Genomic DNA, 18,279 nt, shown 5'->3' on the forward strand with positions numbered 1-18,279 from the left:
TTAATATATCTCATCAGAAGCAAAAATCAGTTTATTCCTGTTCTGACCAATTTTATGCACAAGCCTTTTAAAAACTTGGTTGGCCAGGTTACAGCTTATAGGCCAGACATTATCTCCTGGCCTCGATCAGACTTCTTTGGGTACGCTTATCTGTAGCCATTTACCATCTCCATTGTAATTCAAGCTAATTCAGGCCCAATGACTCTCCATTCTTGTTCAGGAGTTTATTCTCCGATTTTCTTTTTGGTTCAACGGTTATTAACTTTCATAGACGTTTGTTCGTAAGAATATCTTCTCATCTTCCAGGCCGAAGAAGGTGTCTCGGTGAGGCCCTCGCTAGAGGCTGCATGTTCCTGTTCTTCTGTGGCGTTATGCAACGCTTCAAAATCGTGACCACGGATGGGGTTATGCCCATCGTGAAGCCAATCATCGGCATCACTACCAGCCCGCCCAAGTACCACGCCAGTGTTCTGCCCAGGATCGAAGTCTTATAAGCGCCCTACTGTGTTGAGACATTACTTGTGCGTTTCAATCTTGGAGTAACTCTTTAGTCCGGTTGTTCAATCGTCCGTCAAATTACCTGACATAATTAGTCCATCGATGGTTACCAAAACCGAAATATGTTCCATTCAAATTGCTCGTCACACTCTTTGACTATTTAATTTTGGAGCTGTTGGCCGATTTGATGACATTGACAAATGTGACGGGTGGTCAAATAACTTGGACAATACAAACGAATTCTAAGAGCAGAACCTAAGTAATGCTACTCTTTGAATAGAACTTTCAAAGTAATCCAGTTTTTGGTAGATTACACATCAAGTAAGCTTCTCTTTGATTAAATCTATCTAAGTAACTTTCTGTATAGATAAACCTTTTGAATTAACTCTTTGAGTAGTTTTTTAAAGAATCCATATTTTTCTTCGTGTAGCAATGTCCAAGTATAGCACTGACAGAAGTTTGAACTGGCAAAGTTTTTTCAACATTTTTTTGGTTTTCCTACTAGTTTAATCTTAAAACAAACAAGAAGAGAAAGCAATTATTTTATGAAATATGAACGTTTTATAACAATATACCTACATGTATTTTTGGTATCGTATCCAGCGAATACTTTGCTACAAAATTTTAAAAGACAATATCCATAATTTTACCAGTCGATCATAGTTAGAATGTAAATGTTATTATTTTTATTATTTACTGATATTAACTATCTTTATTAGGAGAGTCTGTGTTCATATATCATGTAGTAATATTTCAAGAAACACATTGATTTTTTTTACTGTTAATTGATAAGTTAAAATCTATAAAAAAAAAATTATTTAAATAATTTTTGTCCTGTATTTCAAACGTAAGAACAATTCATTCCACCCACCAGGAAGAAATTGAATATTATTATTACCAAGTTTATCATATGAATTCTATTCATATAAAATCATAAAAAGAAATTATTTTATTACATATCTATTCCAAAATTAGCTACTTTAACTATTGTAATAAAAAATGTTAATGTATTTTTTGACTTGCGTAGTATTTACATATTTGAATAAATTAGTATTACGGAATATTTTGTTCGTCATTTCTAGGGTGCACTAATGGCCGACCTAGTCAAAATAACTAATAATGATTTCTCAGGAAAGTAAAAAAAACATTTTTTTGTTGGTCAAATTGATTATTCAACCCTAAACGATATTGGGTACACATTGATTTTACATGGTAAAATATCATTCCTTCATGTTCGAATATTTACAGTGTTGTTTTTCAAATACTTAAAAAAGAACTTTTAAAAAAAAAAACTCAGGTTGTCAGAAAGCAAAGATATTAGAAGAACGAGATATGCTATGTTGGCCGCCGGACCGTAGCCGGAGTACTACCTAATTAGGGTACTTTGAACGGTATCGGGACGTGTACGCACAGAAATCTGTTCTATGTATTAGTGCGGATACCTTAGCGCAAGCGAAGGTGTGCAGTAGTATTGGTGAACAAAACCGGCGACACTCGGCAAAACAATTCCACTCAGTACGAACTGCGCATAGCACATCTCGTTCTTCTAATATCTTTGTCAGAAAGAGAAAAACATCTATCATAATTTGATTTTATTTGACAAGGTTCTCAACTGCTCCAAGCTATCTGGAGCTAGTGGGACTAAGGCATCCCCAACTGGGGTATGTTGTGAGGCTAAAGGTAGTGGGGAGAGGAGGAAGGTGTGGAAAAACCTGGCTATTCAGATCTCAGTCACCAAACATGGCCAATGCCATTTTAAGCAACGTTACAAGTCTGGATGGTGATCTCACCAGGATGACACTGAGAGTATCTTCCACTCTGGTACGTGCCGCAAATTAGTACTATGTATTGTTTTAAATGAGTAAATTGTGCAAAATACTATCGCATATAATATAATCTCTCAGTATATAATATAATCAAACATACTGATTTCAGTTGTCTGTGTTGTGGGTTTTTTCGGTGTGAAATTATTCACATTCAATGAATGTCATTTTGAAAATTGGAATCAGCTGTGTGAAGAATAATTTGACAAATCATAAAGTAAGTACCTATTGTCTTTTATTAATAATTGTCATTTTAGAAAGTCTAACTTTAATTTGGATTCAACCAACTATAATATGGGAGATAGGGTATTGTACCCTCCACCAAGTCCTGCGGGAATATTTATTTACTATTTTTATACGCCCATGGGGCTATCACATTTACATATCCCGTGATTTTTCACGGGTCTGAGCGAGTATGAAATAATTATGTGTGTAAGTTGATAGTTGTGATGTAATTTTGTAAAGACTGGAAATCAAAAATATAATCACTCTCATAAATACAGAAATAGACCAGCAACCACCATGAAGGTCATCATTGGAGATCGCCACCGTTGACCCCACGAGGATGTTTAATTTGTTAAGTTATGTCGCTTTAATTTTCCATCCGACCCATCCACCACTCTAAGTTAAGTAGATATATAGATTTTCGTATCTGAGCTCAAATCATTATTTGAATGTATTTTCAATTCGGATAGAAAATATAGATTACATTGCTCACTTCCTTCAGTTGGTGCTTTGGATAGTATGAGTTTCATTATATCAGGTGATATTTTGACTGTTAAGTCTTTGGCGAAAATACTTACCAACCTTCTAGAAAATTTTCTTCAAAGTCTGCATGTTTGTCCAAACAAATGGAAAACACTTATATTTTTTTCTATTAAAAGAATTGAGCAATTTTGAACCGGGAGACCATCGACTACATGGGTTTTCTAATTTTCAATTGAGTACTGAATGCATTAAACGATTTTAGTTAATTTCAATCTCTCATGGGATTCGCTGCTTTCGCACCAGAAACTATTTAATAGACAATAAGATCACATTGGAGGAACATCGTATTTTGGAAGGGAAATAATAATAATAATTCCACGTTTTTTTCACATTTATTAATATATGGTGGGGTAATACATCATATTTATTTAAATGACATGTGATCAATTTTGTATCGGAAACAGTTTATGTTTTTCATTTTGATAAACGCAATTCTTAAAAAAACTCACATTTTTAAGAAAATATATTTTAAAAATCTGGAAATACAAGGTATATAAAAAATATATTAATATAAAATTATCAAATTTTCATTTTGAAAACAATGGGGAGAAAGGTCACGATTCAAATAAAAGTAATTTCTCATTTCGATGGTAGTTCAACACGATCAAATAATAATGACACATTAAACTTCAATAAACTTTTGATTTGAAATCATGTAAAACAAAAACAATTCAATACCAAGGAGATGAATGTGTCATATTACCTTATCCCCAATACTATTTTTACCCTTACCGAGATCAAACCTTTCATGATTATTATTCATGGGCAAACCAGATAACTTACCATGCTAGCTGCAAGCACCTGGGCATCTACCTTATATACTAATGACATCGATACAAACCTCTTCCACGGAGGCTTTTTTTACGTTTTTTTTTAATTTTTTTCCCATTCAAAATTGTAATCCATTCATGAGTCTCATGACCGATCGGAACCTTTTCAAGGCTTTTTGGCCGGAAGCAAGATCAACTGTAATACTTGGGTTCCTACCCTAAAAAACATCAAGATCTTAAAAACATCGATACGATACAACATTAAGATAATGAAACAAATCTAAACTGATATCAAAACATTTGAACTCTTCGTGAACAAAGCAGAAACCTTTCTAGAACTTTGTTCACACACTTCTCCACGCGGATGTTTAAGTGCGGTATTTTCATACAAAACTTAATTTATCATCCTGAAGTAATTATTTTTTATCAATCTTATTCATCCATTATGGAAAATTCCCATGGATGTTTGCGTGCGGTCTTTTCATACAAAATATCCTCAACTCTTCGTGGACAAAGCAGAAACCTTTCTAGAACTTTGTTCACACACTTCTCCACGTGGATGTTTGCGTGCGGTATTTTCATACAAAACTTAATTTATAATCCCGAAGTAATTATTTTTTATCTATCTTATTCATCCATTATAGAAAATTCCTATACCTTTTTGATCTATTATTAAGTAAGTTTTGAATGAAAAGGTCCGCGAAGCCGTTCCTCTTAACTCTTTATTATTACTATAAACTTACTATATACTTATTTACTTCTTCAATTCCCGACCATGGAAGACCATAAGCTTTTCAACCAAATTTCCATTTCTTATTTCTGGACAGCAAGAAGCATGTTACATAAGAATTTATATACTTTCTTTTAATTAAAAACCATTTTCTTAATTCTTACTGAGAGTTTTTCATTTAGTTAATACATAAGAACCTAAGCCTTTTTTTAATAAAATTCCAGTAAAAGAGTTTTGTGTTTTTGACGAACTATGTTTTGTTAATATTTCCAGAAGGAATATTTTATTTAAATTAAATAAGGTTAATATAAACTAAACAGTTGGTCAAACTATCGCATGCACGCCGCTGATCACTTCAAAGATTAATTATATAATTAAAATTAACATTCACAAAGCACTCTTTTCAGGGTGAAATGCCTAAAACCAAAAAAAAAAATATTAAAATTTGAGCAAGTGATATTCTAATGCCTTGTTGTTAATCTTCAAGTTAATGGTATTCCTTAACTAATACCAGAAGTTTTTTTGACCTTTGGCGCATATTCAATAATTAATCTAGATCTTATGGGAGTGGTCAGTAATACGAATAATATTTATCGAGAAAGGGTTATAAGAAATAATGTTATTATCTAATGTCGTGTGTCACTGTGCTCATATTATGGTTCATAAACCTAAGAATATTGTGTAAGTAAACACGCAAGCATTAACCTAAATTAGAGATATATAAGCCTATCTGACATCTGTTCCACATATTCCAGATTAGCGAGAATCTTGTCCTTCAAGTTATGCTCTTATCCTTAAATAAATACATCTAATATTAAATAGAGATAAAATCATAAAAGTATTACGTATATTATAGTTTTTAACTTATGCTACGAGTATATATTTATAAATAAGTTCCTTTAAAAGGACACTTTTCTCATCACTAATAATGCAGTGGGCACATTCCTGAGAAAGTATTACCGGTGTTATTTTGACGAAATAATTAATAAGCGTGGCTACTTTTTCCCCGGACATCCTGTACATATACATAAATATATACATACTTTCTCATGTGTTAGGTGTTAAAGTTTTGAACAAACGGTTATGAAAAAGAAAATCGTTAATTTTTGTTTTTCAGAAATCCTTATCTATCGAATTTTCAATTCGTGAAATGTTGTTCTGAAAGCTGATAAAAAATGTATAAAACAGGGAAGCAATAGAAAGGGATGGCTGTATTATTAACGTCTCACTGGATAGTATGTGATCTTGGTGCTGTACTCGACCGTGTAGCTGGTGATGACATACTGCACGGGCATCGGGCTTGGGTAGAAGTAGATTATGGGGGTGTACAGCACTTGGCGGGGGTGGGGAGGGATGCAGAGGTGGTAGACGTTGTTGATGCGGACCACTGGAACTAGCGGCACCATTACCACGATGGGCTGCCATCATTGGTTCAGGTAGGGTGGGTACGGCGAAGGGGCTGGGATAGGGGAAGGGGGCTTCCTCCTGCAAAGAAAGCACCCTCTCGGAAGCTTGCATCTGGAAGAGAAACATCGCACTGATCTTCCGCAACATACCTATATACTACATGCACTTTATATCGGGGTTTCCTAAGTAAGCGGTGCTGTTTTCTAGCGTAGATGACATTACTAATACATTGCCTGTGACTACAAATCACATGGCATTGGTTTCCTAGAGAGTGTCGTCAAATAGCGGTGCCACCATTTGAATGAACAGTATTTGTGGAACGTTTTTCCTCATACAGCAGTGAACATTTATGGCGAACCGTAACACGCTGTGCCACTCTATCTTGACATCTCAGGGTATCTAGCACAGATAAAGGTTTTATCGATAGTATCGGTAATTTGTCAACGTTCGCGAACACCACTGCAGATCGCTAACGTACAGACAACAGTTCACGTCGAATAATTTAAGAGTCAATTAGTCGTTGGGAACTGTTTTTTGTTCGTTGGCGATCTGCAGCCATGTGTGGGAACGATAACGAATTACCGACATTATCGATATAACCTACATCGATCGGCTGTGCTAGATACCCTGGTCACATTTAAGACGGCAGTCTTATCACGCTCACTAATATCACTAGAAGAGAGCTACGCTTTCTTAGGAAACCATAGCTTTATGGTCGAATGACGATGAAAAGGAGCAAGTGGGGTGATCGCATAGTCGCTGAAAATAATCCAAATTACGCACTACTGCAGGTGTGGAATAAACGCACAATGAAAATAGTTTTAGTGTTCTATCGATGAAAAGAATCGCCAATCAGTTTGCAACGCGTATAAATCATTGTCCTGCCTACATCAATAGGCTCATGCTCCACCCCACCGGTCGTTCTCATCGTTCTTCTCCCCTCCTGGTTGCTAGACAGCCTACCCCCTCACTCCCACTTCATCTCCCGCTATGTCTGCCCCCATAACCCATACACCCCCCTATTATGATGGACAGGCTGGTACCCCAAGTGAGTCAGAATTTTCCCAGCATCTGATACAAAATTAAAGTTATTGAATAAGTATAGTTAACAAGCAGACGCGGAAGAAGAATATCGACAAGCAACAAACTTCAACGCAGAATATGTTAATTATTGTTATCAAGTTTAATTTCTGGAAAAAAAACAACGGAATTTCGAAAAAAAAATTTCATCTTTTTTACTTCTACCATCATGTAGAATCTCCTTCGAAGATTGTGGACTTTACCCCCGAATATCCTGTCAAAAAAAAAACTATTAATATTAATCAATAAAAAAACTTTTTATTAATAAACATGTTCGGCTGTCTAATTTTAATTCAGCGTGATATTAATTACAAATGAGAAATTGTTAAAAAATAAACCGTTTTCTAAAAGAAATAATTATATTAGGTAACATTTGTTTTTAGTTTTCTAAATGAGCAGTACCGTGTAACTGTTTTTCAAAAAAACATTTACTAAAAAAGTAGTAATTGAATTTTGTTATCAAATTAAGCAAATCAAATCACATTAGCCCGCCCTGGCTGACAGTGCAAACTTATGTGAAGTTATAAAACGCGAAATATTTGGACAGTAGCGAGAATCGAACTTGCAACGATCCAGCTGGGAGTTAAAGGTACAAAGGATAACATATTATTATTGCTTATAATTATTTGATTACAAAGGATAACAAATTATTATTGCTTATAATAATTTGTTATACTTTGTGCTATGCATAAAAATCCTTGTCTGATAAACATTGGTTTATCATAAAAAAATAATAAAAAATACTACACAAATTAAACATTTTCTATAATCTTCCCCACCATTACGACATCCCGGCATTCCACTGAAATGCTACATTGCAGGATATACATTATATATTGATATATATCACTCACCGGCACTGGTCGTATATTTGGACGTCCTCCCGGTGGCTGACCAGCGACCTTTGGGGGATCTTCACCGTATTTCATATGTTGGGATTATGCTTAGGCTTCTTGCTGAAGAAGTTTTTGTCCTTGGGCGGCGAGAGACACATCTGGAAGGAAGGATACATAAGAAACAAAAAAATTAAAATATATACAATAAGTTTCACAACTACCATAACTAATAACTACCATGTTAATAACTACCATAACACGGGCATTAGCCTAGTATGGTAGTTAAAAATATGTCTAAAAATGTAACATATAAACATTTATTAAATAATAAAAAATAATAAAAATGTTTGAGTCCAATTAACGGGGGCTTAGAATCACAGGGGCCTAACTACAAAAACTGGTGTTTTGAGTTAAGCCAGGTTTCTGTAATGCCATTTCAATCATATTTATTAATGACACAATGCTCTATTTCTTATGTTATACAGCCATTTAAGAGATACAGTTGGGCATATCAGTTTTGCATACAGTCGGGCATATAAGCATTCCAATCTTTATTTGCGTTTATCTCAAAAGTTGGTTTTTGTCGATAGGCCCTGTAATCGTAAACTCCCGTTTAGTAATCGGAAAATCAAATCCATTAAAAATATTTTTGAATACTCCACTGCGCAAAAGAATTACTCCAATAAGCTAAAATATTCCATTTATTCCCAGTTCAAATACAACTTTTGTATTTTTTTTATTTTTATAGTTAATACCTCACAAGAGTCCCAACTGCTCCCGTCTGGAGCCAGTGAGACTATGGCATCCCCAATTGGGGGATGTTGTGAGGCTGAAGGTAAGTGGGGAAGGGAAAGAGGAAGGTGGGGAAGTACCTGGCTATTCAGATCTAGTCACTAAACACGGCTAAAGCCATTTGGAGCAACGTTTCAATTCTGAATGGTGGTATTACACCAGGGCGATACTGGTAGTATCTTCCACTCTGGAACGTGCCGCAAATATACTATATATTATTTTAATTATTAATTAATTGTGAAATAACACAAATTAATCAAATAAAATTTATTTGCGCACGCCGGGTTCGAACCCGCGACCTTCGGAATGGCAGTCCAATGCGTTACCACTGGACTATGCCGGCCGTCTGGAGCAAAAGTCAATTTCATCCTACAAAACTATACAGGGTGTCCGGGGGTAAAGTGCACAAATTTTGGGAGGTGATTCTACATGATAGTACAAGTAAAAAAGGTTAGGAAGTTTTCGGGTTTTCCCCGTTTATTGTTGAATTGTTTGTTTGGATAAAAATAAATTGTATGGAAAAAAACGAAATTTCAAAAAAACGTATTTATCTATTTTACTTCTACGCATGTATAATCACCTCTTTACCCCGGGACACCTGTATAATGTCCTGTCAAATCAAAGAAAAACATAAAACAGAAATTGAACTATTTAAAACTTAAATTAAAAACAGAGAGAGAGAACAGGTTGATAATCAACTTACAAACATTATGAAGACAATGTAAAGACAACTAGAAATTAAATAGAAAAAACTATTTAAATTAACTATAGACCGCCTCAGAACAGGAAACCTTAGTGCAAGTTGTTTCACAGAATTTGAATAATTCATCAACTTTCAAAGTTGATTTACAAGTTATGTGGATGTTTGATTACAATACCTTTATTGGCCAGTTGCTTCACAGTACAAACTATGACACATAAACTAATCAAAAAAATTAAAGTTAAAAAATATTACATCGCGGAATCATTAATTATTTTTATGATAACAATAACAAAACTGATTTGAACGCTAACAGGTTGAATCGGGAAGTTTTCTGTTAGGAGACGAAAATTATGTATTTATCCAAACGGTTAGTGTTCACACAGGCCTACCTCAATGTAAGACGCCTTGTTGAGTTCCATCTCGTCCAGCGGCAGTTTGGAGAAGCGAGGCCTAGGGAAGGCTCTTCCGAGCACTGATCGCCGCGTTAGTTCCTGCTGATGTCGCTCTAGTTCCTGATAGTGCCTGCAGTACGGGTCGCAGAACGGTGCCTGATTGATGCGTCTGGGGCGAGATCCAGGGAGGGTTTGACCAGACAGACGCCGGCCGGCGGAGGCTGCAGACTAATCAATACATCCAAACTGCAATTTATGCGCATGGGGGTGAACTCCTGCATTTTCCGGTAGAGTGGGAGATAGGGGACAGGGCTACCTGCCTCGTTACGTCATTTTTTCGATAGTATCTTGAATGTGTCGATGATTAGTAAGCGTTCAAAAAGAAGAAGAAGATTACAGAAGATGGCTGAAAGAGAGATATTATATAAATTCGCAAATTAGATGGAGCGAACTAATACTAAAAAAGTTATTACAATTAATAGGCGTAAACGAAAATGTTTAATGAAGCATGACTTATTTAAAATAGAGCAAAATCTGTCAACGTCTTAAGAAGCATTATGAAACACCTATATACATGTTCAATATCAGAACCAGATGTGTTTTTCATAATTTTCGGAGCAAGCTTTGTAATTTTTTTTTTCTGTCAAAGAAATTTCATGTAATTACATTTTTTTAACTCGGCCAAGGTAATTTATTTTATTTATTTTTTATTTTATTATTCATTAACGCCCTATCGGACTTTTACAAAGGAAGTTGACAATTTATGTATGTAAGTGTAACACAATACATGGATAATAGCATGTAATAAATAAAATAAAATGCTAATAGGTACTAAGATAAACATCAAACCAAATAATAATAGAGAGTATATTAAAAAATAACTAACATCCTAGTTTTTCAAATCTCGGAAAATAGCTACTCTATCTATATTAGGGTACGTTACGCAAATACTTAAAATAAATACACACAAAAAAGCACATATGAAAAGAAAAAAAAAGTATATGAGTATTTTTATTTTTTTATTAATTTTCATTTTATTCTCATTGTACGTGAAATCTCATTTGTATCTAGTCATATTTGTATATTCATATGTATGTACCAATTTTGTTCCAACTTTATAATAGCATATTATTATTATTTCCTGTTTAATACAGATATTCTCCTATATACAATGTGTATTTATGATATCACTTTTATGTAAAAGCCTTTTTAAGTGTATAAATAAGCTTTTGGGCCAAACTGCTTAAATAAAAGTCAAATTGAGAACAGAAAAAGATAGGGTAAGTTTTAGAACTGAGTTTTGAAACTGTGATAATGAAATAGATAATAGTTTCTGTTGGTAATTTGATCGAAAATAATTCCGGAATTGTAGGAAAGCTTGTTGCTCCTTTTAACGTGTTTCTGTTATTGTTTTCCATAAGTTTGTTATATTTTTTCCAGAAGAGATTCACTGTAATATTAGCTTACTAATTTACAAAAAAACTCTCTGTGACGTTTAATCGTAATTCGTTTTTGATACTTAAAAATAACACACAAGGGTTTAAACTCGCACCGAACTTCTTCACACTAATTTAGCTTTTTCAACTTCCCTCACTGGAGCATAGCTTTTGGAATTGCATTTATTTCGTCTGAGATTCTTCGCTTTAAAACATTCAACTAGGGTGGTAATGGGTTGAAAACTGTACTTTTAAGTAGCCCCATAGGAAAAAGTCAGCAATCGTTAAATATAGACTCCTCTGTGGTAATTAATGTCTCCTCGGCGACTAATTACTCTTTCAGGAAATAAATCGAGAAGAGCAGCTAAAGAGTCATTTGTTTCGTGAATTGTGGGAAGTGGCTACATCATGCTGGAAAAAATATGTTACGGTTGTAGCCAACATGATTTTGCCTTTCTGGAGCCAAAAAAGTCCGGATCATATGGCAATATCGATACGAAAAAAATTCTGACACCCGTTATTTTGGGCGAATTTTACGAAATACCCAAAAAAGTAACACGTGGGCGAGATTCACAAAATTTTCTTTTACAACTTTTTTCACCTTAAAGCAACATAAACAAAATATTTAAAAAAAACTACGAATAAAACGCTTTTGTTGACGCCAATTATTTAAATATATATCTTGTGGCCCAGGGGTTGTGGAAAGGAAGAAAACTTGTCAATTAATTAATACTAGGGAAATTCTTCATTTAATTTTTATTTGCTTGTAAATTATTAAAGTTCATTTTTATTACTAGTACAGCGAAGATATGTGAATAATCAGGGACAGTCTGAATTCTTGTAAAATCAGTTCCAAATCAAAGGTATATTTAATTTTTTTTTTCGTTATTTATTTATTATAAAAACATTGACATAACTAGATTTTAATGGTGGTGCTACACGCTTACCAAGCCTCGGCAAGTATTCACAAGTTCGAACGTGTGGATCGGGCGTTTGGGTTGGCTTGCATACAGTGGCAAGCGCTTGCCGTCGATTGGGCCGGTGGGTGTCGGTATTTTGTGCACAAGTCAAAGGATCCCTGCAGCAAACACTCGCGAGGTATCCAAAAATCAAAGGGGTGACAGATTACGCTATCAGTTCAAAGCGTTTTATATTAACTCCATATTGCTCGTCATACAATCCCTCCAAGCTTGGCTTGAGAGATATTTACGTCTGACAAGTTGATCTATGATAGGAGCCATGCCAAAATAAATAAGCCTAGTGAAACATTCCGAAAAATTCTACCTTTACCGAGATTCTTTATTTTTCTTTGTTCCTTTTACATACCTTTGTTACTTTTCAGTTTTTTTTTATTTATCACGAGAAGGATCAAAAGTTTGGTAGGAAGATTTTATTTAATTTTCCAAAATAAAACATGATTATAAACAATAATATTCTGTTAAAAATACCACATAAAATATGAAGATACTTTCACTTGTCTGAATTATTCACACAACTGTTTCCAATTTTGAAAAAATACTCTTAAATTCATAACAAATTCGAGTTTATTGAACCAGAGTAACGATAGGCACACAGATAACCGAAATGAGTATTTTTATTACAATTTATTGTTTTTGCCATGCGGCAATTTTATCCAACCTCCCGAGATCTTTACTGGGATTAAAACATTTAAGTACGATTTTTACTTTTGTCAGACTGGATTAAGTAAGATTTAAAAAAAAGTCTCAAAACAAAGCGTTAAAAATAAAGATGCAATATTTATATACAATGATAGAATTAATTTTATATTTGATAACCCTAGTTTTGTTCAGGGGCGAACTGGTCGGCCCCTGGGAAATTTGCGACAGGTTGACGCACTTCTAAAAACACTACCTGCCTTGGGAATAACGCGTCTTTCGTCTCGCTGATTTTTTTTCAAACTTGTGTTTCAATTGTTTTATTTGAATAGGTATATAAAACTAAAGGACTACCATTCTAATTACCACTGTGTACTTTTTATGTTTCTTAACCGAAAAGAATCTGTACAATGGATCCGAACTCCAAGATACCCACCTCCTTACACATTATGTACCCACCCGATTCATGATTCATCATAATTCCAGACACTTATTTATTTAAAAAAAATACACGTATACATTTTTTTTGCATAGACCGCCTCACTACGCTGAGCCTCTTAATTTATTAAGATAATAAGAAATAAAAATATAGAAATTAAAGAAGTAACGTGCAAAGAAATGAGAAAAATAAATAAAAATATGTGTGTAACGGTTTTTGTAATAATATTTTAGATGTTCTAATCTGTCCGCAGTAGATAATGCCTTTGTTGGCTATCCATTTCGCATTTTGTGTTTGAGATTTTCTTAAATAAAATTTCAAAAAAAATTGTGCCAAATTATGGTAATGTCCTTGTCTATGGGCCGTATTTCTTTTCGGATTTATGTGTTGATGTTTGGTTTCGTAATTTTGTTGTGCAGTATGATAGTTTACTTTGTCTTTTTGGTGACGTGGAGATAATTTTTTATGCATATAGTTGCTGAATGTTCAGTAGGTTCCGCGAAGTCCTCAAATAAATGTATTGTTGAGAATCCATAAGGTTTTTTGTAATAACTTTAATTAAGGCTTTTGCTCTTTGTTGAGGGTATTATTTTCTTACTATTTTCTAGTAATCTTGTAAGGGCAACTAGAAAAATAATAATTTTCCGACTTTATTTCCGGGTTAAATCTTCTCCCCAGGAAAAACTAAACCCTTCCACACACTTGCCACAAATGATCATCTAGTCAATCCACATTATGCAAGTGCATTAAATAAGCATAATAAATACAAAACAATATAAGAACAATACGTCAACTCGCCAGAGATCAAATGCGAAAATAATTCACCGACTCCAGATATTTTCATATCAGAGGGTTCGGCTCGGTAGAGCTTCTAACTGGACCTATAAATCCTACTGATCCCTCAGTATAAATATTTAAAAAAATGCGTTCCTACGTGTATTTAATATGACTGATTTTTGCTTTTTTATATATAAATTCTTTGACAGATCTAATACGCCTAAATTTTGAATGAGAGAGGTATAATGCCAGTAGCCGAAATAACATCATGTTTGGGATTATTTTAAATACGTGGATTAAATTATAATTTTTTCTTCCAAGATCAGAGCTTTTCAACTGATGTATTTAAAAAGCCCCTATTAGTTCCACACAAAAGTTTTTTTTTCAACAAAGACCGCAGATGTACTGTTATGAAGTCGAAAGAAGAATATTATACCCATTGCAAAACCACTTTCCTTCAAAAGTCCCTGAACGAGGGACGTAAACGAAGAAGGAAAAATTCCACAGATCCTATTAGATTTTTTTAATTTACCATTCCGGTCCTCATTTTGATGGATAGGAAATGGGAAGCTCTGTCTGTCGTCATGACGACCGCCAGGGTAGGTAGGTGCAACAGGACAAGGGGTGCGCCGATGTAAATAATCAACAGCAGGTATAGTAGCCGTATAAACACCGCCCAGACCCATTCTCTCCGTGTACGTATGGTGGTGTTGGGTTCACAACGAAGACACGGTTTCATACATAATATGATTCGGTGATTATTCCGATCACAAATATTGCGCACAAATTATTCCCCACACGATGATTCCGCATACGGAAACCTTGTAGACGGATCACTGCACACAATGCTTGCATTTAAAACACACTCGCGCACAGATAATTTAATTATTTATTGTATTGTGGTAATTTTGATAAGTTTGGTGTTAATATATCTCATAAAGCACGTTTTACACACAAATTAAACATAAAAAACGACAATATAGGTACATAAAAAACAAAAATATAGGTACATAAAAAAATAATATGGTTTAAGGCAATGCACTACGTCGTGTAATATTTTAAATTGAGCCGCTATCAATAACAACCCTTACGTAGATGGCGATAAGGTTTAAATTCCCGCTTAACACCATCCGCCTGTTTTGATTTATGCAAGAAAAAAACATGGCCAAAAGTGCCTTTTATTTTATTTTGTAGATGTTCAGGCATAAATATTTAAAAAAATTTTCGATCATTTTATAAATAAATTAATTTGCCTCATCATACAATAAAATCATAACCAAAATTGGGTTCGTAAGTAGGATATTTTGAACTTTAAAGAAGTTTTCATAGGCCTTTACATTATTTTTTTCTGGGCTTATAAAAAGACGTATTTAAAAAATACTCGATTATTTCAAAGGCCAAGATGTATTCTACTCGCAGTATTTAATTAAAGCATCTGAAAAATTTCTAGGCGACCAAATTTTCAAACCAATAACACCGATTTTGCATTACTACGTATGGCATCGCCTTAAAATTAATTTATGGAATAATCAGTGTTCGTGGTTTTTAAGGTTCGCAATTATCTGTATCCAGAAATTTTTTTGTCCGGAATTATCTGTGTTCGGAGTTTTCCATGTGCAGAATCTTTGTTTGCGGAATAATCACTGCGAAATACTCTTGGTCGGAATAAATATATCTAAACATTACGTCGTGTCCCCGCAGGGGTAAGCGAAGAGGACGGACGGCCAAACAACTAGGTCTTGGCACACACTCCTTGCCTCATTCACATTCATACATCGTCTCATACGTACTCTTCTATTAATCCAACCCGACTCAAGAATCTGATTCACTTGATCGTGCCATGTCTACCTCTGGCGTCCCCGACTTCTGCTACCATTCACATTTGCATATATTCACTCATTAGCTCATTCGCTCTAGATGCCCAAACCATCTAAGCCTCCCTTTCTTAATCTTACTCATTACGCTTTCATCAGCCTTGCACTCTCTACGGATCTCCATATTATTCACATGATCACACATGGTTTTACCACACATACGCCTCAGGGATCTCATTTCCACAGCATTCAGTCTACTTTCATCCTTTCTTTGCCAATTCCATGTTTCACTTCCGTACATCAGGGCAGGTACCAACACTCCATTGTGGACTGCTGGCTTCGCTTCTTGTGGATGCTGGGTGGAGGGTCTTTTTTAAGGAAAAGAAGGAGAGGAATTTCTGGGAAGGGAAAAGTGTTTGTGGGGTGGGTAGGAATATAAAGATCAGTGTGTCCAGGAGTGACGAACGTTTTAATATATTACTCCCGCTGCGGCGTAAGGCAATGGGTCAAAATAGAGGTCAAAGGGTCTCCCCAAATGAGCCAGCATCAAACCAGATTTTAGGCAGACGCAACCTGAACATAACTCACTCGTTGACGCGGACGTAATTGGAGCAATCCGGTCCGGGCGCCGAATTGTCAAGGCCCCATAGCGCTGATAATGCCTTCCACACGGCCCTTGAGATTATTTTTTACAAAAACGGCGCTACACTCAAGTTAAATCATCCTAATATTATTGATTACAGTAATAATTTACCTAGGCGTCTATTGATTTTGACAAGGGGCGTCAAAATTTTACTTTCACCAGGCGGCGTTGGCTCAGGGCCGGTCCTGCCCGAGCACCCCTGTTAAATCACCAAACGTAGCGAACGACTTGGGAGAAAGGATCGATAAATTTATAGAAAAATCTTTTCAATAGCTGCGTCATTCAGCCATAATTTATCTCTCATATTCTATCGTTTTATGTATCATTTGAGTTTGTAGTGGTAGAAAGTTAAATGTACGAGGACCAATGAAACTGCTATGTGTCTGCATTAATTTAGTATTTGTTTGGGGGGTGTGAAATATATTATTTGTTCTTTTGCTCATTCTGTTTTCATTTATTTTGAAATTATTTTTGTTTTTAAATAAATATTTTATAGTTTGTAATATAAATAATTTACGAATGTTAAATAATTTAGATTCTTTGTACAATAGGTCGGTCGAGAATGTTTTATTTTTGTAATATATGACTTTAATTATGTGTTTTTTAATTATTTGTAAAGGCTTAATAAATGTATCAGGTGCACCACCCCATCCTATTATGCCATAAGTGTTTGCAGATTGCACCAGGGAAAACATTAATTTTCTTGGTTCATTCGTAAGCAAATAAATTATTTTTTTAAAAGAGAGTCAAATATACTAGTTCAATTCTGATCCACTGTAGTATTCTACTATATTATCAATTTCAGTCTAGAGTGCTTGGAAATTTTTAAGTGTTTTGTTTGGAATTTCCCGCTCTATTTCAAAAAATGATATCCCGAATTTCAATACGGAGACATATAAACTGCTTATAGTGCTAGACAGCTAATGAATACACATACATTTGATCGTTTTTCCCATATTTTTAGGATTCATGAAAAAATATTAAAAAATCGTTAAATTTGTAAAGCGTAAATTCTGCGTATTATTTACTTTAAAATTGCCGTTTATGGTACGTACTTGGAACAATGTTAAATATTATGACTTATGTACGTTGTCTTTGCCCTTGTTGGTAAGCACTGCTATAAATTTAAATTCTAACGTGATATTTTTTAAAAAGTAAACACTTGATCAATGAATTGTAAGAAAACATGTTTCTATAATTTCGGTTCATTGAATGTCAATAACAAATTAATAGATGGGAGACATCTTTTATTAAAGTGTGAAACTACTGAGGTATCTTTATAATTAATCGTAGATTCCGATCTTATGAAATAATTCCAATAAATGTTTCAAAATATCTCTTCAAACTGCCCACATTTTGCAAATTGTCCAAAATGTGGGCAAATAAGCTCCAGTGGTTATGAAGAGAATACACAGCCTGGGCAATGAACTAATAGATGTCGCTGCTATTTTCGATTTAAATTTAGAAACATTCAAAGCCAAATTAGTTCAGCACTTATTAGAAAATGTAAATAACATGTAATCATAATATATGTTTCTTTAAATTTAGTCCGATAATAACTATTGTATTTTATTCTTTATGTTTTTCACAGTTGTTTTCAATTTAGTTTTTAATCGTTATGTAAAAGTCCAATAGAGCGTTACTAAAATGTTGCCTGTGCATTGTGCAATGAAGGAGAACTTAGCTAGTAGAGAATTGATAGTTAAATGAAAAAGGAAACTGGGTGCCATTTTTTATTGGAAATAAGAAGGTGAT

At 34.4% G+C, this 18,279-nt stretch overlaps 2 protein-coding genes across 2 annotated transcripts in view; one reads left to right on the forward strand and one right to left on the reverse strand.

The window, feature by feature from the left end:
* The window catches only part of Cyp305a1 (Cytochrome P450 305a1), a 43,950-nt gene extending 42,391 nt beyond the window's left edge, over nucleotides 1-1,559 (forward strand). The window contains exon 8 of the mRNA XM_089649813.1: nucleotides 307-1,559. Coding sequence (XP_089505939.1) covers nucleotides 307-494 — 188 coding nt within the window. The 3' untranslated portion in view covers nucleotides 495-1,559. The remainder of the gene's footprint in view (nucleotides 1-306) is intronic.
* LOC149409456 (uncharacterized) lies at nucleotides 1,199-14,614 on the reverse strand. Its single transcript, XM_089649798.1, has 4 exons — nucleotides 14,600-14,614; nucleotides 9,797-10,027; nucleotides 7,931-8,070; nucleotides 1,199-6,107 (listed from the first exon to the last, which is right to left on the reverse strand). The coding sequence occupies exons 1-3, from the start codon at nucleotides 14,612-14,614 to the stop codon at nucleotides 8,002-8,004; spliced, it is 315 nt and encodes a 104-aa protein (XP_089505924.1). The 3' UTR covers nucleotides 1,199-6,107; nucleotides 7,931-8,001.
* Nucleotides 14,615-18,279: the final 3,665 nt, after the last annotated feature.

This window comes from Hesperophylax consimilis, chromosome 31 (genome assembly GCF_061612785.1).
Source record: "Hesperophylax consimilis isolate HC1 chromosome 31, BYU_Hcon_1.0, whole genome shotgun sequence".
Taxonomy (NCBI): Eukaryota; Metazoa; Arthropoda; class Insecta; order Trichoptera; family Limnephilidae; genus Hesperophylax; species Hesperophylax consimilis.